Below are 23754 nucleotides of genomic sequence, written 5' to 3'. Positions count from 1 at the left end.
GTGTACTGAGTAATCCAACAGTGGTAAAAGGGTGGTTTTGTGAGTTGCAGGAGGATGACAGAGATTCCACAAAGGAGTAGGGTCTCTAACTGGAGGGTAGGCATGAAGGAGGCCTTTAAGGAATTTCAATACCTTTGGATGCGAGAAGATAGACTGTGATTTTACCAAGGTATACATACTGATATTGCTGGTAGGTGGACTTTGAAAGAGTTAAATGTCCAACCTGTTTTAGTAGCTATGTATAGTCAAGGAACTTTGGTATCTGTACCTCTACTGGGTCCATATTATTTTAGAATACCCATAAGGAAAATCTTTTCCATTAGGTGGAAGTAAATCTTCCTGGTACAAGGTTTCGTGCTTTGGATGAGAATTTTCTTAACCTTCAGAGACCAGTCTCTTGTCAGTAGCGCTCACCCAGCCAATATCCAAGCCATCACTGCAACCACTGCAGATCTGTGTGCAAGTTCTGATCTTGATTCTAAGATATTATGTCCAGACAGGCTCAGAGGAATGGGGAGGCTACATGGACATCTGTATCTTGTTTGACAGCCAAAACTGCCTTAGCCAGTCAGGGGCTATCAGGATGACAGCAAATTTGTCTCACCTGATCTTGGATATTATCCTGGGGATTAGGGGAATCAGTGGAAAAGCATATAGCATCCCTCAAGACCACCAAAAGGAAGAAAAAGCAGCTGTAATGAGCCAAGACTCTCACCTTCTCTTAAGCAGAAGTTTGGTCATTTGGTGTTGTCTTCTGTGTCAAACCAGTTTATTGCGGGGGTCTCCCATTGATGGAATAATGGCACCATGATAGACCCTACAGTGACCATTTGTGGCTGGTCACTGCATGCCTGGTTAAGAAATCTGCCAGATCATTGCCGACCCTGGGTAGGTATATAGCAAGCAAGGTAATCTTGTGTTGGGGACACAACATTCAGCGTCAGATGGCTTCCTGGCAGAAATGGGATGATCAGGCACCTCATTGTTTGGTATGTGTATAGTGCATAGTGGACATGTTGTCAGTTAGGATTTGCATTGTGGTGTTCTGCAGAACAGGCAGGAATGCTCTACAGGCTAGTCTGATAGTTCTCAGCTCCAGGACATTCATATATAAAATTTACGTCACCCAGAGACCATGTCCCTTGCACCTTCAAATGGCTCAGGTGGGCACCCAGGCTGTTCCTGCAGTGTATGTGGCAAGTGTCAGCTGGGAAGGGAACAAAGAGGGGAACCCCTTTCCACATGTTCACTGGGTCTTAGCACCAAGGGATCTCTTGTAGGACCTGAGGCAGGACAGTGGCCCTCCTGTTCATGTGATGCCTGGAGAGGGAGTACATGGACCTCAGCCACCGTTATAATGTTGGCGGTGAAGACTGGCAACAGTGTCATCTACATGCACACAAACCTGTGGCCAAAGAGTCCCAGACATGTGTGCACCACCATTTGGGGGTTCAATTTTAGGTTGTTTGCCACCCACTGGAGAGACTGGAATTGGTCTTCTGGTAGGCAGGCTCTGACTGATGTGGAACTGATCAAAGCACCTATAAACTCTATCATCTGCGATGGTGCAAGGGATGATTTCTTCACAAGGAGTCTTAGTTGAGAGAGCAGGGAAAAGATGTATCCCAAAGTTGTTGCAATCCCCTGTTGGGAACGGACTCTGATGAGCCAATCATCAAGGTACAGGTAGACATGGATTCCCTGCCTCCTTAAATGTGTTGCCACTACTGCAAAGTATTTCGTGAAGACTCTTACCGCAAAGAATCTGAAGGGGAGGATCCTCTCTGATTAATGGTTGGGCTTCACCATGTATCTTAGATTCTTTTGAGGGGCAGATGGATAGCTATATGGAAGTACACATACTGCAAGTACAGACCTCTGAACCAGTCTTGAGCTCAGAGAGATGGAGCGATGGAACCAATTGTTACTATGTTGGGCCTGAGGCAACAAATGTATTCACTGAATCCCCTCAATGGCATGAAGACCTCCTTTCTTCTTTGGAATGAGGAAATACTAGGAATAGAACTCTCTTCCCCTGAACTCTACTGATGTTTTGGTGGTGATACAGAGCATTGGCATTGCTCTGCCAGCAGATCCGATTCCTCCTGGTACTTTGGCATATGTGGTCTGGCAAGAGATGCTGATAGGTAGAGTGACCTCTTCCTCAAGTTTGGCAAAGACTGGCTGGTGGACCCCAGTAACCTTATTTAGGCCATGGAAGCATAACATACAAGTACAGTTTGTTCACCAGATGCTGGCTAGTCCAGTGCCTTTCCTTATGAATCCGCGGTGGTGCAGGCCTGCAGGGAAAGCTGACAGACCTTTCCATGGTATTGACTAGTGACCACCCTGGAGAAGATTTGCTACTTGAAGATAGGGAGAACGTTTGCTCTGCCGATGGTGAGGAATAGATTTCCTCTGGTGTGTTGCCGAAGCGTATGGTTCTCTCAGTTCCAGAGTCTGACCTGGCACTAGCAGGTGCTTTGGCACCAATGACTGTTCCAGTTCTCCCCAAGTTTATTCTATGTTTGACGTCAACACCAACGGGGGCACCACGGGAGCCAAGATCAGGGCTGGCAAGGTCTTTTGCACTTTAGGATACTCCTTCTCTCTAGCCCTTGAAACTGAACAAGGCCTGGTGGATTTCCCTCTGAAGGATTTGCAATGTCTGTCCTTATGTCCAAGGTCTACTTGGAGCAGTCCCTTTTGGTGTCCCATTCAGAGTCGTCCCTTTTGGGGTCAACAACAAAGGTGTTAGTGCCCAATTCAATGTAAGGGATGTTGGGATTGGCTTTAGTGCTAGTGCCTGGCCCTTTCTCAGCTCCATTTTCTCTGCATTGGTATTCAGTGTAGCTTGTCTGGTAGATAGGGTGCTGGATAAATACTGGCTTGTCCATTAGCAGGATACCTTGGAGCTCATCTCCTCAAGGTTCAAGGAGACCTTCACAGATCGTTCCAGAAGACTGAGTTTCAGCCTCACGTCTTGTGACTTATGCAACTCAGCAGAGAATGACAGGCACACTGAGCCTCTGTCATTATGCGTGATTCTCCTAGACAGATAAGGCACTTATTTTTAAGGAAATTAGTCAATTGCAGGATGGACACGGCTTAAAGCCTGCAATTTTTGAGACTGCTATGTTAAGAAGTATAGTACAGGGAGTACTTGGGAGGGGAGGAAGGAATCTACCGGTTAGTCAAGATAGGCCTAAATTATCATTGCAGTCGAAAAATCAAGGTAATCAGAAGACTTCTGAAGATATTAGATATTATATTTAGAGGATCTTCAAAAAGGTTTAGCCAAAGCTAAAATTAGCAGGTCAGACACTGCCAGGTTCCATCTTTTTGCTATGGGTGGTAAGAAAGAACTGAGGGAGGATCGCAGCCACACTGCCCTTTATGCCCTCATATGAGGGCATGAGGAGGCACAGAGGGCATGCGTGGCCCCCGACAGACACTATTATTCAAAGAAACCCTGGTTTCTCACACACCTGGTGCATGAATACATAGAGTAGGATTCACACTGATACATACTTTAAGAATATAATTTTTCTATTATTAAGGACTGTATAAACGCATGATGACACAATGATGTGCAAATATTGTGAAAGACACGAAGAAGACCAGAATTTTATAGAAATAAATTCATCAACAGTGCTCACTTTATTTCATAAAATTAATTTTAACTTCTAATATGTAAACTTTTACATGCAGCATAAGCTGATTTTGAAGAGTTGTAGCACAAAGCAATTCATTCTCTTAGTCAATCATAATTAAAGCATTTAAAAATTGTGTTCTTTTTTATAATTATTTGGTATTTAATAACTAAAACTGTGTCCTAAATATTACAGGAAGGAAAGAAATAAATGTATACTAAAATATGTAAGAGGCTGGCAGTCTTTGCCTGAAACACTCCACCCTGTCAGCAGGTGTTGGGAAAATAGTTAATTTGGTTCTGCTGAATTACTGAGGGAGGTGATTTGTAACCTCGCCTATATTTAAAAGTGAGGATTTAGAATGTGGGCTGACCCCTAGAAGAAGCCAAGTCTGGGAGAAGGCTTGAGCAGAGTTTTATTTTGATTTTTACTGTCTTTGGTCCTGATCCTGTACTCATATCCACTTGGGTGGATCAAAATGACCACCAGGAGTCACAAAGGCCCAGGGGTCTTACCCAAGTGGAAGAAAATTGCAGAATCAGGGCCTTTGTTAATAAAGTTAACATCTCACAAAGAGGTTAGGGTTTGATTATACACATTTTTCCAAACATTCTTTTGATAAACAGTATACGGACAACATAATATCCTGCTGTAAGGATTGCAGAGAACTGCAGCTATGCCCTCAACAGTTAAATATTGATGTGTTTTGTGTCCATTTTACAAGATTTATTTGGAACTGTTTTATATTATTTTTTAACCAATATGGTACCATGACATTAACTATTTTAATTTATTTTTGTTATTATGGAGCTCCACTGGTGTGCCCAATAGATCCACATAAACCCCTAAGAAAATGTTTTTAACTTTTTAGGGCTTGATCCTGCCATCTAAGTATTGTGGGTGTTCCAAGAAAATGAACCCTACATTTTTACGGAATCCTTCATTTTGAAACAACCAAAAATGCTTTATAAATTTAGCACCAAATCCTGCCAACCTTACTCAGCCACTGGGACTACTTGTGTAAAAAGGGACTTCTCGCATAAGGACTGCAGACCTGGGTCCTTAAAATAAGTACACAAACTATAAGCGTGGATAATCCATAACTAATGTGTAGCCACCTCAATGGGTAAATACAGTAGCTACATAACAGCACATAGCACTAACTATACATCAGTTTAGAACAGGAAGTCAATAATGTTCTATTGAACAGGGGCGGTTTAGATATGGAGAATTCAATTACTCTAGCATGTACCTGCACAGCAGAGAATGGGGTTCAGTCTTTCATTTGGAATATATATTTTTTGTATTTTTAATTAGAGACATTCTACCAACTGCTTACTGGTATTTTTAAAAATTTGTTAGTATTTTCTTAAAATTGCTCTGCCTATAATCCTTCTCCATTTTACAACTAGCATCAAAGTGATAGATTTAGAATACAAAAATATTAGGATCTTTGGCCCTTGAAACACATGGAGTCTCTTCCACAGCTCATGATCATATTAGGAAAAAGTATTTCATGTAAATCCATTCTGTGGCTTGAACACAAACATCAGAAACATACTGAATTAACAAATCTTCTGCTGAGACTAGCTGAATCATTGTTACTAAATATTTAGCTGAAACTGGGGCAATCATATGGCCTTTCAACAAAATTCTCAAATTGTGTAAATGTTTAGATTAAAGGTGCTTACCAATTTGTATCATTTATTCACAAGCTTTTAATGACTCCTACCCATTCAATGCTCTTTAACATGTAAATATGCATTTAGACAATTTAAAAAAAACCCAACACTTTATCAAATGTAAGCGTATTATACAATTTGTACATTTATAAGCTTAAATTGACAAAGTGCCAAAAATGTTTTAGTGATTTAACATATAATTAGATTTTTTTTAAATTAAAGCTTTTTCATAGTTAAAACTCTTTAATAAAAATAATTACTCTTCATGGGCAGAAACATCTTTTATCTTTTTAAAGATAAATATCCCTGACATTTTAGTTTACTTCTTCAAAATACCAAAGCAAATTCATTACAGACATGGCTGCCTTTATTATTTTTTTTAAACAAATCTATTTTGTGTAATAGAACTTCAAACATGGCACCTTAGAATAGGTTTCAGAGTGGTAGCCGTGTTAGTCTGTATCAGCAAAAACAAGGAGGAGCCCTTGTGGCACCTTAGAAACTAACAAATTTATTCAGGCATAAGCTTTCATGGGATAAAACCCACTTCATCAGATGCATGGAGTGAAAAATACAGTAAGCAGTATATGTATTACAGCACGTGAAAAGATGGGAGTTGCCTTACCAAGTGGGGGGTTAGTGCTAATTCACCACTTCTCGTCAACTGTTGAGAATAGGTCACCTCCACCGGGATTGAATTGGCCTTGTTAGCACTGTCCCCCCACCCCTCCCGCCACTTGATAAGGCAACTCCCATCTTTTCATGTGCTATAATATATATATACTCCTTATTGTATTTTTCACTCCATGTATCTGGTGAAGTGGGTTTTAGCCCACGAAAGCTTATGCCCAAATACATTTGTTAGTCTCTAAGGTGCCACAAGGACTCCTCGTTGTTTTTTCACCTTAGAATAGTAAATAGTTTCAAATTCATCCATGGTATAACTGCATCAAAAAATTACACATGAATGATAAATTCGACACCCCACATTTTCTAATTTACACTCATCTATCTTAATAACAGCTACATTGATTTGTTTTTTAAAATCATGCAATAAATTATTTATATTGGTAGCCTCCCCACATGCTCAGGAAAGGCTGGGGTGGGGGGAGGCAGGAAGGGAGGGGCAGGGATAATTATTGTAAGACAGAAATAAAAAAAGGAGCCCTGAGACAGACGTTAACTCCCAGGAAACTTCAGAGCAGTTAGCTGTTTGGCAGAGGAAACTGTAAGTAATTCTTTAAAACAGCAGTTCTAGAAAAATTTGTCAGTTTCCTGCCAAAAGGATGTATGTGTGTGTTTTAAATGTGCATGTCGCAATGTAGTGTTGCCATGGTTTCTACAATTGTTCCTTGAACACTGCACATCAGATTACAGGTAGAAAAGAGCGGAGTTGGAGCCAGACCTGCCCAGCACCAGTGTTTTCTTAAAGTCAGGTTTTTTTAGTGTAATGTAAAGAATGCCTGCAGGAATGTCACACAACTGGTTTGTGAACCCAGCCCTTTGTGTTTCTAATTTAACTGTTACAAAACAGACCAGTTTCCAGGTGGCTGGAAGATGGCTATTTCAAAAGGCGGAGAGCAGGGTCTGCTGGGTTAGCTAGTCTACCTCAGTCTAGTTTAAAGAGGGTTACAATAACAAACAAAGCAGGTCAGAACTGTTTTCTAGAGCAAGTCCTGCTCTCCTCCCCAGTACCAGAAACCATTATTAATTTCTGGATATATGCCCTTCCAGATGACCATCTCTCAACTACTAGTTTTCAGCCAGGCCAGGAAGGTCAGGGAAGGCCCCTTTGTAAGTGGAGAAACCATTCTGGCAGCAATAAGTGGGCCTGGGGGAAAACTGGCAATGAGGAAGAGGGAGAATCAGGTTGATGTAGTTTGGGGCGTGAGTTGCAGTAAGACTGGTACAGCAACCCCCTATCCTTTCATGTATTTATACCTGCTCCTGTATTTTCATTCCATGCATTCAATGAAGTGGGTTCTAGCCCATGAAAGCTTATGCCCAAATAAATCTGTTAGTCTCTAAAGTGCCACAAGGACTCCTCGTTGTTTTTAGTAAGACTTCAGTAACTCAGACAGAGGTTATGGGTGTATTATAGCAGTGGGTGGGTGAGGTTCTGTGGTCTGTGATTTGCAAAGGTCAGAATAGATTATCACAGTGGTCCCTCTTGACATTAAAGTCTACGAGTCTCATCAGGGAGAAGGAAAAGAAAAGGCTCAGCATTTATAGGGAGGGTTCCTGTCTATATAGGTTTTTATACCGCACTCATTAAACACCTTTCAGTAGTGCGTTAAGCCACATAGCTACACATCTGTCACGTTGTTTGTTCTCTCATCCCCTCCACAGAGGGAGAAGCACTTGCAGTGAAGTGTCTTGTTTAGATAATGTGTGTCTTTATTTATTTTTAATAAAAATATACCTGGTGCTATGTGTTTATATTAGAGAAGGCAAAGTCAAAGAAATGTCCCTTGGACTTGGAGTGGATTGATTAGATTTGTGATCTTCCTTAGTTTCTAGGGGAGTTCATTCCAGTGCCTTGGATCACCCCGGGAGAAAATTCCGTCTCACACACAGAAGAGCTTTACTCTTACTGTTGACAGGTTTCAGAAGAGCTTTACTCTTACTGTTGAGAGTTCCACTGGGCCAGAGGAGCAGAACTGTCCATCATGATCTTCATCCCAGAGCTTTAGAAGATCTTTTGGGTAACCTGGAACCAGGCCAAGGAATGCTTTGAAGACCTTGAACTTGATTCAAGGTTCTATGTGAAGCCAATAGAGAGAGTCAAGGACAGGTTTGAGATGTTCCAGGTAGCCTGTGATTTTGAGGAGATGCGCTATAGCATTCTGTACTAACTGGAGTTTCCTAAGTGCTGAAGGCTTCATGCCTAGATATATAACCAAAACCATTGCTGTACTCCAGACGAGAGGGGAAGGCATGAATAACTGAGGCTAGGTCTTAGTCGGCCAGGATGGGATGGAGTTTCGTAGCCAGACAGAGACGGTAGAAAGCATTACTCGTGGATGCTGCTATGTCAGAATTCAGCAACAGTGAGGAATCGAAGAGTACTCCTACACTACAAACTAACCTGACCAATTGTGGATGTGCATCTTCAACCCATGGAGACTACACCGGGGTTATAAGCTTTTCAAAATACTCCCCTCTGCCTTGCTCAGGTTCAGCTTCAGCCAACTGTTCTTCGTCCAAGAACTGATCTCATCCAACCACTGGGCCATCTTGGTAGAAGTAGTGTGGTTGTATGTGGTAAAGGATAAGTAGAAATGTGTACCATCTGCATATTGTTGGCACTTGAGTCTATGTCATCTAACCAGTTCACTTACTAGTTGCATGTAGATGTCAAAAAGTACCAGATAGTAAACTGATCCTTGTGAAACTCCACAAGTGAGGGTCTACTGATGGAGCTGCAGTTTCCTATCACTACTCACTGGAAACATCCTTCCAGGGATGACTCAAGCCATTTTTGTGCCTTATCCTGGACCCATGTCACCCCTCTAAGGCGAGACAGCAGAATGTCATGGTCAACAGTGTCAAATACTGCAGAGAGGTCCAGCAGGATGAGAATGGATGCCTATCCATTGAAAGGAGGAGATTATCCATCCGTGCCAATAAAGCAGTTTCGGTTCTGTGCCCTGCCCTGAATACAGACTGTGCTGGGTCAGAACGTTAGGGTCAGTTAAATGAGCATCATCAGCCTTTTGCTAGCTCTTCTCTGAACTTGCTTAATTATGGGAGGTTTGATGCAGGATGGTAACTGACTAGGACTTGAGTATACAGGGTAGGTTTCTTCAGGTGTTGGTCAAACTATTGGGTGTTTGAAGGAGCAAGGGAAGATTCCTTCTCTAAATGAGGCATTGGCTATTTCAGTCAGAAGCGGCACCAGTTGTTCACAACTCTCTTTCACAAGCAAGAAGGGCATGGGTCAGAGTCATAAGTCTTGCGTCGAGTCTCCTTTAGGGTATACAAAACTTCTTCATTGAATGTACTGAACTCTGGAAATGCAGGTGGGATGTTGGTTGGTGAGCGGAGGTGGAGCAGATGCATGCTGTTTGAGACGGCTTCTCAAAATGATCTTTTCAGCAAAGTGGCACTCTTTGCAGTATTTGGTGCTAGGCTCTGTTGCAGGTTGGCATTCAGGACTGATGAAGAGGTTTACCACAATGGATAGCTCTTTGGGGTGGGATTTAGCAGCTTCAACAGAGGTCTTGGCCTGTAACACAGCCACAGCATAAGCTTTGAGGAATTTTTTTTTTCATGCTATCTGAATCAGGCTTTGTTTTCCACTATCGGCACTCACGTTTCCACCCCTTCTTTCTTCATCCAAAACAGAGTGTCAGAAAACCAAGATCTGTATGGGTGATGGGGAGAAGGGGACCAACTGGGAGCCAGCACAGCAGTGGCTGAGGCCACTATGGAATGGCAATGACTCACCAGGTCCTCAACTCCTCATTCAGCATGTGGGGTACTGTTGTCCTTTAGAAAGCTCTGGAATTTGTTGGTGTCCATGAGTCTTCATGGTTGAATCAGGGTCACTGGTCTTTCTTGTTGTGTGGGCAATGAAAAGTCTGAGACCACTGCCCTAATCATACAACAATCAGTCCAAAATAATGACTAGGTTGTGATGTTCTGTATCCTAACATAGAGCCTGAAGATCAGGTCCAGGATGTGACTGGATTTGTCGACGGAACCAGAGATGACCTGTGAACACCTTCGGGAGGGAAGTGAGGAGATGAGTTTCTGGTCTTTTGTATCTGTGACCTTGTTTAAATCTCCCAGGATGACAAGTCTGGAGTATCTCTCCACCATCTCTGGCAAGGTATCAGTGAACTCTCTTGTGAACCCTTTAGTGGTCTGTAAGTGAGCATAAAATCTAGGTTATCTTTGGCTCTGGTTTCTACTGTGAGATGAATGAATTCAGATGAAGTGGTCTTACCTGAGGCACCTCTCTTGCATTTCAGGTTTGCAGAAAAAATGAATGCAGTACTACCTGCCTTTTTGTGCTATCTAGGTCTGTGGCATATTGAGAAACCTGGGGGAGTGAAGTGCACCAACACAAGGCTTGTGGAGTCATCCTTCCCGGTTTTGGTGATGCAGACTATGTCAGGTGCCTCATCACTCATGAGGGCATGTGTTTTTTGTTGTTAGCAGCAGATCTTGCATTGATCAATATCAGCTTTAGTTCGTAATGCCAATCAGGGCTGAGGGCCTCTGGCATGGTCTACGGAAGAGAACTGCACTGTGCAACTTGCACTGGTTCAGTGCATCCACATTAGTCATCCTGTTTTGGGTGCATCACTCGGTTTATCCACAAACAGAACTCACTGCAACTACTGCTGAGCCTGTGGACTGTTGCATCTATTCATAATTCCTGGCGCAGCATCCAATATCTATGGCAGAGGTTCCCAAACTATGGTCCCTTGACCATTGATGGACTGTGAAAGACTTGCTGGTGGTCTGTGAAGAGCTGGCTGGTTACATGGTGCTGGCTCAACTCCTTGCAGCTGCTAAATTGCATTAAAATACGTAACATTCTTTACTAATATGACTTTTCTATGTAAGCAAATGCTATAATTGTCAAATATATGTGATTGCAAGAATGAGAGGAGGGACAATCCACAGGACAATTTTTCTATTAAGATGAGGTCCATCCTATGAAAAATTTAGAGAGCCCTAATCTATGGTATCTAAATGTGTATTTGTCTGCACTGTGTAATGACTGCATTAATATGGTTCAGTTCTCAACAAAGATCTACACAGGAGCTGGGAGGAGAAGGTGATGAACACTTGTATGCCCTCACACAGATATCATTGTGAAGAATCACAAGTATCTCCTGGCCCACTGGTAGATTGACTTTGGATCTGGAAGCCCAGAAAGATGTAGTGATTTTATTCTTTCAACAGTTTTTATAATTGTTCTTTGCCTGTGCTTTTGATTCTCTTTTCTGGATCTGAAGTACAACTAAAGGTTTCCTTCCCTCTCTCTTTTTTTGGCCTCTAAAATCCAGAGATGTGAGCGGTAAAGGCCAGGGTCTGAAGGAAGGATGTCCTCCATGTGGTCCAACAAGCTCCCCATTATTCCATCCCATCTAATAAACTGGGGGCCCACTCTTCTATCACTCTTCAAGGGTATTTGGTTGGAGGAAGAAGAACAAGGAGGTGCTGGAGCACTATCATGAGGTATTTAATGGCACTAGAGGTTGAGTAGGGGTTAGGTGGTCATCCTGGTTGTGTATTTTTAAATTTATGTCCCTTTTTCAGATCTCAGGAGTGAAGGTGACATTCCATAGATGTACAGACTGTCATGGATTCATAGATATTTATGTCAGAAGGGACGATTATGATCATGTAGTCTGACCTCCTGCACAATGCAGGCCACAGAATTTCACCCACTCACTCCTGCAAAAAACCTCTCACTTATGTCTGTGCTATTGAAGTCCTCAAATCATGGTTTAAAGACTTCAAGGAGCAGAGAATCCTCCAGCAAGTGACCCAAGCCCCATGCTACAGAGGAAGGCGAAAAACCTCCAGGGCCTCTTCCAATCTGCCCTGGAGGAAAATTCCTTCCCGACCCCAAATATGGCGATCAGCTAAACCCTGAGCATATGGGCAAGATTCATCAGCCAGATACTACAGAAAATTCTTTCCTGGGTAACTCAGATCCCACCCCATCTAATATCCCATCACAGGCCATTGGGCCTATTTACCATGAATATTTAATTACCAAAACCATGTTATCCCATCATACCATCTCCTCCATAAACTTACCGAGTTTAATCTTAATCTTAATACAACGACTATTATAGTAAGTGGATGGTGTGTGTAAAGTGCTTACATGCTGCTGCTAATAAGGGATTTTTGTTCTTTTTATTTTTTAAGTGATCCACCACTGCATGGAAGACACCAAAAGATTTTATTTTTTATACAACTGAAAAGTTTTAATAAAAAGTATTTTTGCTGTTTTTCTGCATGATCTTGTTGTGTCCTTCCCTGCTGCTCTAAGGGCGTGGGGAAAACAGAAAGAGCCAAGACAAGCTGAGTACCACAGTTCTTGGACCTGCACACAGCTGGTTGGCAAGGTATTTGACAGCTAGCTCTGAAATGACAAAACTGTCACTGGAGGATGAGTAGCAGCACTGAGAGTTGGCACTGGGAGGAGTAATTGCTCTGTTGCAGCTGCAATTCTAGTAACTTTTATCCACAGTGGCACTGCAAAGGTGCAGACGGACTCAGTCAGTGTAGGATTCAATGGTGATGCACCTGGTTCAAAGATAGTGCAACTGCAATAGCAGTGTGAAGGCCTATGCACAGTTCCCAAAAAAACTGTATGTTGAGATGAGGAGCATTACTATTGTGCTAAGGACTTGCAACGGTGTTTGCAATGCTAAAATACTATTTTGTCATGTAGGCTTCAAAGGGGACTTTTGAGAGCAGTTGTGCGCTAAGGCAGAGTATACTTATTCTGATTTCACAAATACAAGTCACTCAAAGCGAAGGGTTAAATTCCTTCTATAGCGTCTCTAACTAAATAGATTTTAATTTAAAACAAAGAACCAAGAAAGCAAAGAGAAAGAGCGACCATTGTAAAGACTCCTTGTACCTGTGTGGGTTCTGATGTGTTTCTGCAGGTCTCCAGAAGTCTTGAATGACTTGGTGCAGTTCTCCTCTGTACACCGATAGGGCTTCTCTCCAGTATGGGTTCGGACATGGCTTTTTAACCCATAACCTGAAGACAATTAAAAAAAAAAACAACAAACCAAAATCTTAGATGTTACAATACTGCCATGGAAATATATCTAATACTCCGAATGTATCTGGTCATAAGAACTGTGCTCGTCAGTCCAGTTATGAAGTCCTCTGACCAATCAGTAACAAAAATCAGTTCTTCTATTCATCTCACTCTCCAAACATATCACTGATCACATAACCAGAGCAACAAAGCACTGCTTGCATTTTAGAAATCCTCTTTCACATTACTTATGAAAAACATACTTTTTCTAATTTTTCTCCTTTTCCTTACAATGGGACAAATTCTGGTGATTGTACCAAAGTGGTCAAACCTTTGCTCAAGCTTCTGTAAAAGAAAAAAAAGGTCCAGAACAATCTGAGCTTTCTCTCTCTTAGCAGCTATTCTCATCATAATAGTTTCAGACAGAGCCCAATCCTGCTCCCACTGACTTCAGACACACAGCTGGCACGTGGCTCCCATTTATTTATTGGCTTCTTATTCTACAAACGACTATTCTGAGTTATAAAATTGCACCCATCAGTCAAGCCTCCGGGTGCTATTTCATTTTTTTAGAAACACATTATGCAATAACCATAGACAATCTCCCCTTCTAAGGCAAATATCAAGAGCAATAATCCTGTGATAAATAACAATACTGAGAAATTGAAGGGCCTGATCCAGAGGCCACTGAACTCAATGGGAAGACATACCCCCCTTGAGGAGGCTCATTCACTTCAGTGGGCTTTGGATTAGGCCCTAAAGGGACTGCCTTGCGCTGTGCCCTGAAGGGACAACAAAATGGAGGTTTTGGTGAAGTGAGAAGGTGGGGGCTAGTTTCTGAGCAAAGGATCCTCCACTGAGAGCATCCTATCTCTAGTCCCCTAGAAAAATGCAGAACCAAAGAACCCAGAAAAAGTTGCTGAAGACAGACTAACATGCATCTTTCCTGGCCCCATAGTGATACACACATTTCTACTAAACAAAGGCCTTGGATTTTCAGAATGTGGTTCCTGATTTAACTTTACAATGTGCTGTTGCTATATCTCCGTAACAGTTGAAGTTTTGATTAAAAACACTATTTGAAAACATGAAGTGCGTCTACCAAGTTAGCCAATCCCCTAACTTGTGTTCTTTCTTACTTCTACAACACAAACACAGCCTCAGAATCCAACTCAGAAAAGCTACTACTATTAAATCCAGGTCATTTAATCCTTGAAGATGCATTTAAACATCTGCAGGGTTTGCCAGGCTCAACTGGTACAATAACTGATCAAAAATACACTTAGACATTAATAGGAAAATAAAAGGTAATGTATTTGTCCTTCTGTCTGTTGCAATGGTATGCAGCGGAGGTGGCCAAACTGCGTCTTGCAAGCCACATGCGGCTCTTGCATAGTTAAAGTGCAGCTCGCAGAACCCCGCACATTCTCCGCCTACCAGACTGGCAGGGAGAGTTCAGGGCTTCTGCCCTGCAGTGGGGGGAAGGGCTTCTGCCTGAGATGACAGGTGGTTGCTGAGAGTGGGGGGACAAAATTTAAAGGTTCGGCCTCCCCAACAGCTTGAGTCACCATCCCCAGGCACATCCCCCCCTCTTACCCTCAGCAGCCCCTCCCTGCAGCTCCCAGGTGTTAGCTCCCCATAGAGAGGCAGCTGCAAACAGCTGGGAGCTACAGGGACAAGCAGCAGCAAAAGCAGTGGCACTCCCTGCAGTTCCTAGCTGTTTGCTGCTGCCTCTCCGCATGGTCGCAGCTCCCAATTTGCCAGCTCCAGCAGCTGCCGTGCAGGGAGGAGGCCTGGCGACACCATAAGACCGAGTGGGGTCAGCAAACCCTGGCAAAAATCAGGTGTGGGACGGGGAGGGGATGTGACCCCACATGCCCTACCTCACGCATCACCTCTGGCTTCTACCCCAACTCAGGGCTTCAGCCCCACGGGGCACACCTGCCATGGCTCAGGGCTTCAACAGGAGTGGGACTTCAGCCCCTAGCAATGAGAGGCACCTCCCATGGGGCTAAAAGCCAGAAACCTCCCCTCCTGGCAAGGCTAAAGCCCTGAGCCCCAACAGGTGCTTCTCACAGGACTGAAGCCCCGAGTTCCGACAGGTGCGCCCCAGCTCTCGAACTTCTGAAGATTGTCATTTGTGGCTGAGAGGGTCAGTAAATTTGGCCACCCTTGTACTATAATCTTAAAATTGCTTTACAAACACTGTGCAACTAAATTTATGTGAAGTCACTGAAGTGCAGTTGTTTTTGTGTTGGCCTTTCAGCCTAGTATTGCTTATATTAGTATGCCTACAAAGAAACCAGGCTTTTTATATTACCATGGAAGGAGTTCTTCATGCAATCTTCTTAATCTTTCAAGTTTCAGGGTTTTTTTAACCCTATCTCTTTGTTTCTATTACAATCATGTTCAAAAACCAAGAAAAGAACTTTTTAAAACAGCCACTGCTTGTTTTACTATCCTCCATATTTTACTTACTCATCTCATCACTCCATTTTACAAGATCAAATGAAATGTCATGCATAAATGGACTAGTCTGTATGAGCTGTTAAATTCACTTACTTTATGAGAAATGTCACTGCTTGATGCGACGGTGAAAAAGAACCAGATCAAGCACACTGCTTGACACAGAGTATCACCGATCAAAATTTTTTTTTCAACTGGGGATCAGAGGCTCAGATATCCTTGTCTGCAGCCAGCAAGTTGAGCCTTTTTATTTTCACCTTATTTAACTCATGAAACTTATTCCACATTAATAGATTTTTCTGTCCATAGTGTAGAAACTGACAATAGGATGCTAGATTACACATTTTCTTCTGTATCTCTTTGTTTCATTACGTTTCTGCTTCAATAACGCTCAAAATACTCTTTTCCATAAGCCTCATTCCATCTTTACTAAGCTATGTTAGCTGAAAATATGCCCACTTCTCATAAATGGACTGAAATCTAGCCTTTCTGCATAGCAGTTTAAAAACTGCATTAACAAAAACATGTCTTATAAGGAAACAGACAGGCCCTAGCAAACAGGAGAAAACACTCCCCAAAACGTTACCTGTTGCAAATGCTTTGCCACAACCAGGATGTTCACACTGATATGGTCGATCTCCTGTGTGCGACCTTTCATGCACCTGTTAAAAAGACATCCACCACATTGATATAATACAGTATTTTGTCCGCTTTCTCAAATATAAAAACTATTTCATTGTCAAAAATTATATGTTTAGTCTCTCTTCTTGGAAGTCACTGCTTAAGAAGTGTTCTTTTTTTCAACAATAATAATGATTTTTTAAAAATAGGATAATAATGTGTTCTGGAAAAGTAGTAATGTCTCTGTTTTCAGGATCTGACCTGATGCCCTGATCAGTTTTACTGAAACAGGTGATTTGTCCTATTTTTGTAAAGAAGCAGAAGAGACAACTGAAAGGGTCACCAAACAGCTAAACTGGCAAAATTGACAGTAGTCTGGCTGTGTGCATGTGTGTCTCAAGGGCTACACTCCACCCTGATAGGGTTGCCAGGAGTCCACTTTTCAACTGGAATGCCTGGTCGAAAAGGGACTCTGGCAGCTCCGGTCAGCACTGCTGACCAGGCCATTAAAAGTCCAGTCAGCGGCACAGTGGGACTAAGGCAGACTCCCTGCATTCCCTGACTCTACGCGTCTCCCGGAAGCAGCTGGCATGTCTGGCTCCTAGGCGCAGGGTCAGCCACAGGAACTCTGCGGGCCGCCCCCACCCCGAGCGCTGGCTTTGCAGCTCCGACTGGCCGCATCGCCTGGCTGGAGCCTGTACCCCAACCCCCTGCCCCAGGTCAGAACCCAATCCCACACCCTAACTCCCTCCCGGAGCCCACACCCCCACCTCCTGTCCCCCTCTCACACCCAAACTCCCTCCCAGAGCCTGTACACCACATCCCCTCCCACACCCCAGCCCTAAGCCCCCTCCTGCACCCCAAACCCCTCATCCCCAGCCGCACCCCCTCCTGCACCCCAATGCCCTGCCCCAGCCCTAAGCCCCCTCCTGCACCCTGAACCCCTTATTTCTGGCCCCACCCCAGTGCCTGCACCCCCAGCTGGAGCCCTCACCCCCTCCCGTTTCCCAACCTCAGGCCCCAGCTCAGTGAAAGTGAGGGAGGGTGTGGGAGAGGGAGCGACAGAGGGAAGGAGTATGGAGTGAGCAGGGGGCGGGGTCTAGGAGAAGGGGTATGGGCAGAGCTTCGGGGCAAGGGTGTTTGGTTTTGTGCGATTATAAAGTTGGCAACCCTTCACTCCAATCTTCTCTCAATCCCTATGACGCCTCCCAGTGATCCTTCCCCTGCTGCATGAGACATTTAGCCAGTACTCCACCACTGGATTAGATCCACATGGAGTGAGAGACTGATTCTAGACTGCACTATCATTGGAAAGGTTGCACCCTCCCGCATCTGCAAGCGACTAACCTAGTTGGCATCTGTACTTCTCTACGTTCCATGTACCAGAGCTAAGCACGGGATTGAAAAAGGGAACCAGGGAGCAAGTAGAAAAACAAGAACTGTTCCAACTTTTCAACTTTGAATATTTGATCGCTCTAAAGAACTAAAGATCACAATACAGCAATATGAGAATTCACATGATAGAGCAGAGCTTCCCATTGTATATAAACATAGAAATTAAAATTTAATTGTAGCATCTCCAGGCTACTGCTGATGGTGGCTATCTTGATGAAAAAAGTGACATACTTTGTGATACTTGCAATATAGGAACCTTACACATCTACATTCATTCTGCTTTGAAAATCCGAAGATTGACAACCTTTACATTCAACCTTTTTTCCTGCTGGTCTTCCCAGTTCTCAGCTGTGATGCATTTGTTTAATTCATGTTTTCTGGCAGCGTTTCCCAAAGCGTGGCGTGTATTTGGCTGGCCCACTGATAACAGTCCATTACCTGTTAAACTTTCTAAAAAGGGCCTCATCGCAGAACACTAAGCATGACAGTTTGGAGAAACTGGGGCATCTAGAACATCCTATTGATGGAGATTTCAGTGTACTCAACTTAGGATAAAAAGAATGCTCTTGTGTCTGACTTCTTGTATGTTTCCATTACCTTTGTCCATGTAATTGTGTAACCAAAGAATGCCTGCAAGCCACTGACCCTCATTCTGCAATTACCTTAAGATGGTGAGCTGTTGTGTACAATTTTCCACAGCCATCATATTCACAGCGAAAAGCCTTCTCTCCACTTGGCTGAGATTTAGCTGTCACTCTTGTTCCATGTCCTTGCAAGACAATCTAGGATAAAACAAATATGACAACATGGAAATCATTTAAGACGTTTATAACCAATTAGACAAAAATCAGATTTTCAAAATAAGAAATAATGAGAGTTAATCCTAGTTGATGTCTTTTGACTCAGTCCACCCTGCCATTTGCTGTGTTTGCTGATTCTCCTCCTGAAGCTTGTCTTCCTTCCAACCTACTCTCCCTAATGTCCCTTAAGTTTCATTTCCTTCTCCCGTTCTTGTCTTCATGCCTTCTTCAATGCAGCTCCTGCAATTGGAATTTCCTCTCAAACTGGTCTACCAAGCAACTTTATTTCTCTTTATTCAAATCTTTCCTTAAAACACAATTCTTCTGTGAGGCTTTTTAATAATAACCCCCCAAACAATTAATATAGACTTAAAAACAAACGATTTTTAAAAAAAAAAGCATTTCTGGCTTGAAGATTAGACCTTGAGCCTCTATGCCTGCATATTTGGACTGTGTAATCTATGTTTTGGTTAGATTATCGATTCCTCAGGGTAGGAACAGTCTTTTTATAGGTTTATATGGGGCTGAGAATACTACCAGGGCTCAATAAATAAGAAACAATTATTCAAAAGTTAAGAGTAACATTGCACTTCAGTCTGCAAAATTTTGGCCAACAGAATTTTGTTGTGAAAGGAGGAAACAAAACACAGAAGCCTGTGAAGTTAATTTATTTTCAGCTAATAAATGACAATGGCATAAATGAATAATCAAAAAACAGTGAAAAGAAAGTTAACATGAAAAGTGAGTCCAGAAAGAATGTAAATAATCTAGTGGAAGTGAATGGGTTAGACTATAACACTTGTCCAAACTCATAGGAAAGGTGCTAAAGGAAGTGCTTCTCTGAACACATTCAGATGCCGTGCTTCCTACTTTCTACTCTGAAAGTGCCTGCTATCTCTAAATTACAATACAATGTATATGCAACTGCAGACACTTGTAACTTTTATTTTTAATATTAATCAGCAACAGAAGCAACTCCCAATTTACCTTTTTAAAATAAAATATTAAATATCAGGTCAGGACAGTCCAATTAGGATTTACTTTTTTTTAAAAAAGGTTTACGTCACCAAATATTAACTCATATGGTTTATTTTTTAAATTATTAGTATTTCAGAGAAAACACGGCTCTAAATATTCCCCAGCAATATTTGCAACCCAATGGAACAATGCACTGCACTGGTACATAAAAACTAGAACATAAAATAGATTTGAAATCCATTATAAACAAAAGCAAAACTAACTAATCTGTCTTCCTTGTCCAAATTGAAAATGCAAAAAGTAAACAAATCAGGTTAATTGGAAAGAGTAAATTATATTGTTAAAATTATTTCATTTTAATCATTTAAGGTACTAATATTAACAAATGTAAGGGAATATTTTTGTTAAATATTATTTTTATTCTGACAGTGTCCCTTTAAAGTCTAAAATCAGTGTGTCCTTGGGAGAAGTATTACTGAAATACACAGCTGGGTTTAAGTTTCCGTTTTCAAAATGCTGGTGATAAAGGGCTATTTTATCTTTACCATCATGAAATAAGATTCTCTGCTTGCAACACAGATTACAAGTAACAGAACACACGGGACATCAAAATTAATCCAATCTTTTGAGCCAATAACTCACTAATTTTAAGTACTAAACTTGCTACCACCAGAAAAATAGCTATATAATAACCAATCTAATGGCTCAAAAAGGTGCTGCATTGGACAACTAATGCCCATGATTACCTTTATTGTTTAGCTGAGGATTTCAATGTATCATTCCTCTAATAAACATGCAGACACCAACCTGAATCTAAATGAAATCATGGTCAAGTGACTAGTGATTTTGGGGTGCCTCAACTAGAGACACCTCAAAGAGGCCTGATTTTTAGAGTGGATACTCAGCACTTTCTGAAAATCAGGTCTCATTCTGGGTCGGAGTATGCTGCGCCCTGGCTCTCCTCAGTTGCCATATGTTTCTTTGGGAATCAAAGCCAACCTGTACAAAGTTACAGCAGACTCCAAGTTGCTGTGTGTTGTGGCTGGGTGGGAGAATCAATTTTCTTCTTAATGTAGTTGCCATTGAGGGCCACAGGTTAGACACCACATCCACAGACCATCTGAAAATATTGGTGCCAGGAAACTACCAGGCTGGGCACTCACCAATTTTTACTACTACTAAGTATAACTAAAATTAATGAGGGGCCTTCAGAAAGTGAAAAATAAATTGTTTTCAGCATTTCGTCTCTCAAGCAAGTTTGCTATTGGAAACCTGCTACTCTGCTACCCTGCTATGGCCTCCTCGCTGAAGAAATTCTGGTGATGAAATGGGAAAGCATCATTCAGCTGACTGTACACGGCTACTAATGATCAAACAGAACTGTAGCATACTAATTTGTCCTTGACTGTTGAAACAGAGGGCCCATACCAGCATCCATGAAATCCTGAACAGTAGAGTTTAGAGTGACTGATAGCATGATTTAATCTAGGCTGTCTCCCCTAAGTTACAGAGTAAAATTTCTTTCTGTGAAGGAATTTTCATACCTTGGGGATAAAATTACTTAAAATTTGGTCCCAGCTCTCTGACACCATTGTGGCATGTGAGATGTGGGCTTCCAGTGCCTTTGGTATGCAGACAACGTCCAGTTTTAAATCTTTATCTTGTCTGACTTAGCTTTCCAAAGAGCTTATAACCAGAATATTCGGAGGACATCATCAAATATTAAGAAAAGGAGTAGTTTTCCTGTCTTTCATGGGTGGAGACACAAATTTCACTTTGTTAGGAAATTCTCCACCCCATCTAAATCATGTCCTCATTAGCCAGGAGCGGCAGGAATTACAGAGATTTTCTTTGATGTAGGAAGAAAGACTTTTTATTGTTTTTTTTAATTACCTTTTTTGTTTGTGGAACTTTAAAGTAAAGAAGCAACTCTGTTCTTTCCTTGTCTTATTCTATTTCTTTACAAAAAGACCCTGTGAAGAGAAAGACCGTCATACCCACTTATGTTTAAGAGATTGAGACTCCTGACCCTTCTCCGGGCCTAGCTTCAGAAATTGCATCCAAGTTTTCCCACTAGAACCTCTCAGGGAAGACTTCCCTTTTGGAAAGATTTTTAAACTTTAAGTGGTACTATGAACTCAATGAAACAATCTTATTTTCAAAAGGAATAGAAATTTTACATTGCTCCTTAAAGGGTTGATTTGGATCAAGGCCTCCTTTGCTGCTCCCTTGCCCAAATCTGTGAGACAAGTGGGGGGCACTTGGTAGAAGAATGAAATGCTACCAAGGAGACCGAAGAGAGCGTCTGGAGGCATATACCTAGTATGTCTCTCTAAGGAAAAGAACAGCCACTTCATCACCTTTTGTGAGATAACTGGAAGCTGAAAAACTAGATGTAGAATTGCTTAACCCAGAGGTTCTCAAACTTCATTGCACCGCGACCCCTTTCTGACAACAAAATTTACTACACGACCCCAGGAGGGGGGACCAAAGCCTGACCCCGTCCTGGGTGGGGGGGCCAAAGCCCAAGCCTCACCACCCCAGGCAGGGGGACCAAAGCTGATGCCCAAGGGCTACAGCTTCAGGCAGGGGGCCTGTAACTGAGCCCCACAGCCCAGGGCTGATGTCCTCGGGCTCCAGCTTTAGCCCCGGAAGGTGGGGCTCGGGCTTTGGCCCCGGCCCCAGCAAGTCTAAGCCAGCTGTGACAATCCCATTAAAACAGGGTTGCAACCACTTTAGGGTCCCGACCCACAGTTTGAGAACTGCTGTCTTAACCCCTTGCTGCTGTGTCCTCAAACCAAGAGTCAGCCTATAAACCCAAATCAGAAACCCAAGAGAATTTTTTTTAATCTAGCAGTTTTCAGGAGAAAAACTTTGAAGACGATAGTGGGTGGGGGGAAAGGAGGTTACTTAACTGTAACTGGAGGGTCTTCCAGATACGTGGTCCCTATTTGTATTCTACATGCGGGTACGCATGCGCACCATGCTCTCCTGACTCTGGAGATTTTTAGGAAGCAGTATCCATTGGTCCCCACATGAGTGGTTGTTCTCTTCATGCTCTGAACTGAGGGCATAAGGGGCAGTGCAGACTGGCGCCTCTCCAGTTCCTTCTCCTACTACAAATCTAGTAATATCCGCAGCAGAGGGAAAGAAAGGCAGGTAATGGAATACAAATATGGACTATACATCTAAAAAACCCTCGAGTAACCTCCTTTTCTTCTTTGAGTGATGGCCCCTGTATGTATTCCACCTGAGAGATGAGTAAGCAGTAGTCATACCGGAAGTGGGTGCAAGGTCACAGAAGTGATGGCTGAATGTAATATTGCTGTCTCCACAGCTGAATCTGTAGTTGATGACTGGCTGAAGCGTAATGTCTTGTAAAGATGTGGAAGGAGCTTCAGGTAATTGGTCTACATATCTCTAGTAGAGGTACATCTCTTACAGATAAAGAAGAGATTGCTTACACTCTGGTGGAATGACCCTCACCCTCTCTTGGGGAGGTATGTGAGCTAGTTTCATAGCAAAGGAGAATGCAGCCAGAGATCCATTTAGAAAGACTCTGAGCATGTATATCTTGACCTCTCTGCTATGGTAACAAAAAGTCTAGATGTCTTTCTATGTGCTTTTGTAAATAAAAGGCCAGTGCTCTTTGGACATCAAGAGAATGAAGACATCTCTTCTCAGCAAACACATGGGAAAGAAAAAAATATGGTAAGGGTATGGTTTGACTCTCGTGAAATTCTGAAATTACGTTAGTGATGAATTTCAGGTGGGGGTGAAAAAAAAAAAGACCTTTTCTTTATGAAAGATAGTATATGGTGGGTCTGCCATGAGCCCTCCCAGCTCACTGACTCTTCTGGCTGATGTGATGGTGACTACAAAGGCAACTTTCACTGAGAGAGGGGTCATGGTCCATGTGGCTAAAGGTTCAGGAGGAGGTCTGGTGAGAGATGAAAGAATAACATTGAGGTCCCATTGAGGTCTTGGCTTCACCAGTCGTGGGAAGGATTTAAGAAGTCCCTTACGGAATCTATTTGTCATGGGATGAATTAAGAGGATACAGTCGTTGATAGGAGAATGAAAAGCACTGATTGCTGCTAAATGACTCTGTAAGGAGCTAACAGAGAGACCCAAGCCTTAAGGATAAGTAGATATTCTAGAATAGCAAGGATCCCAGTGCTAGGGAATTCTGCACAACTAGTAGTTATGCTGCAGAAAGAGTTACTTGATGTCTGATATATCAATTCCAGAGGTTGACTGTCTCTGCACACAGAGGAAAGGATATTGTTCCTCCCTGCTTTTTTATATTTAGAAGACAGTTAACATACTGTCTGACATTATCTGGATAGGTCATGACTGAATGAGTGGGAGGAAAGTGTTGCAGACCCAACAGACCACTGTTAATTCCAATAAAC

General features: G+C 42.5%; 1 protein-coding gene across 1 annotated transcript in view; it reads right to left on the bottom strand.

Moving 5' to 3' along the window:
* ZNF143 (zinc finger protein 143) overlaps positions 1-23754 on the bottom strand; it is a 76656-nt gene that overhangs the window by 27553 nt on the left and 25349 nt on the right. The window contains exons 8-10 of the mRNA XM_077818398.1: positions 18224-18343; positions 16132-16207; positions 12951-13076 (exon numbers count right to left, since the gene is read on the bottom strand). Coding sequence (XP_077674524.1) covers positions 12951-13076; positions 16132-16207; positions 18224-18343 — 322 coding nt within the window. The remainder of the gene's footprint in view (positions 1-12950; positions 13077-16131; positions 16208-18223; positions 18344-23754) is intronic.

This window comes from Eretmochelys imbricata, chromosome 6 (genome assembly GCF_965152235.1).
Source record: "Eretmochelys imbricata isolate rEreImb1 chromosome 6, rEreImb1.hap1, whole genome shotgun sequence".
In the NCBI taxonomy this organism is placed as follows: Eukaryota; Metazoa; Chordata; order Testudines; family Cheloniidae; genus Eretmochelys; species Eretmochelys imbricata.
This window is presented reverse-complemented; position numbering and strand designations above follow the sequence as displayed.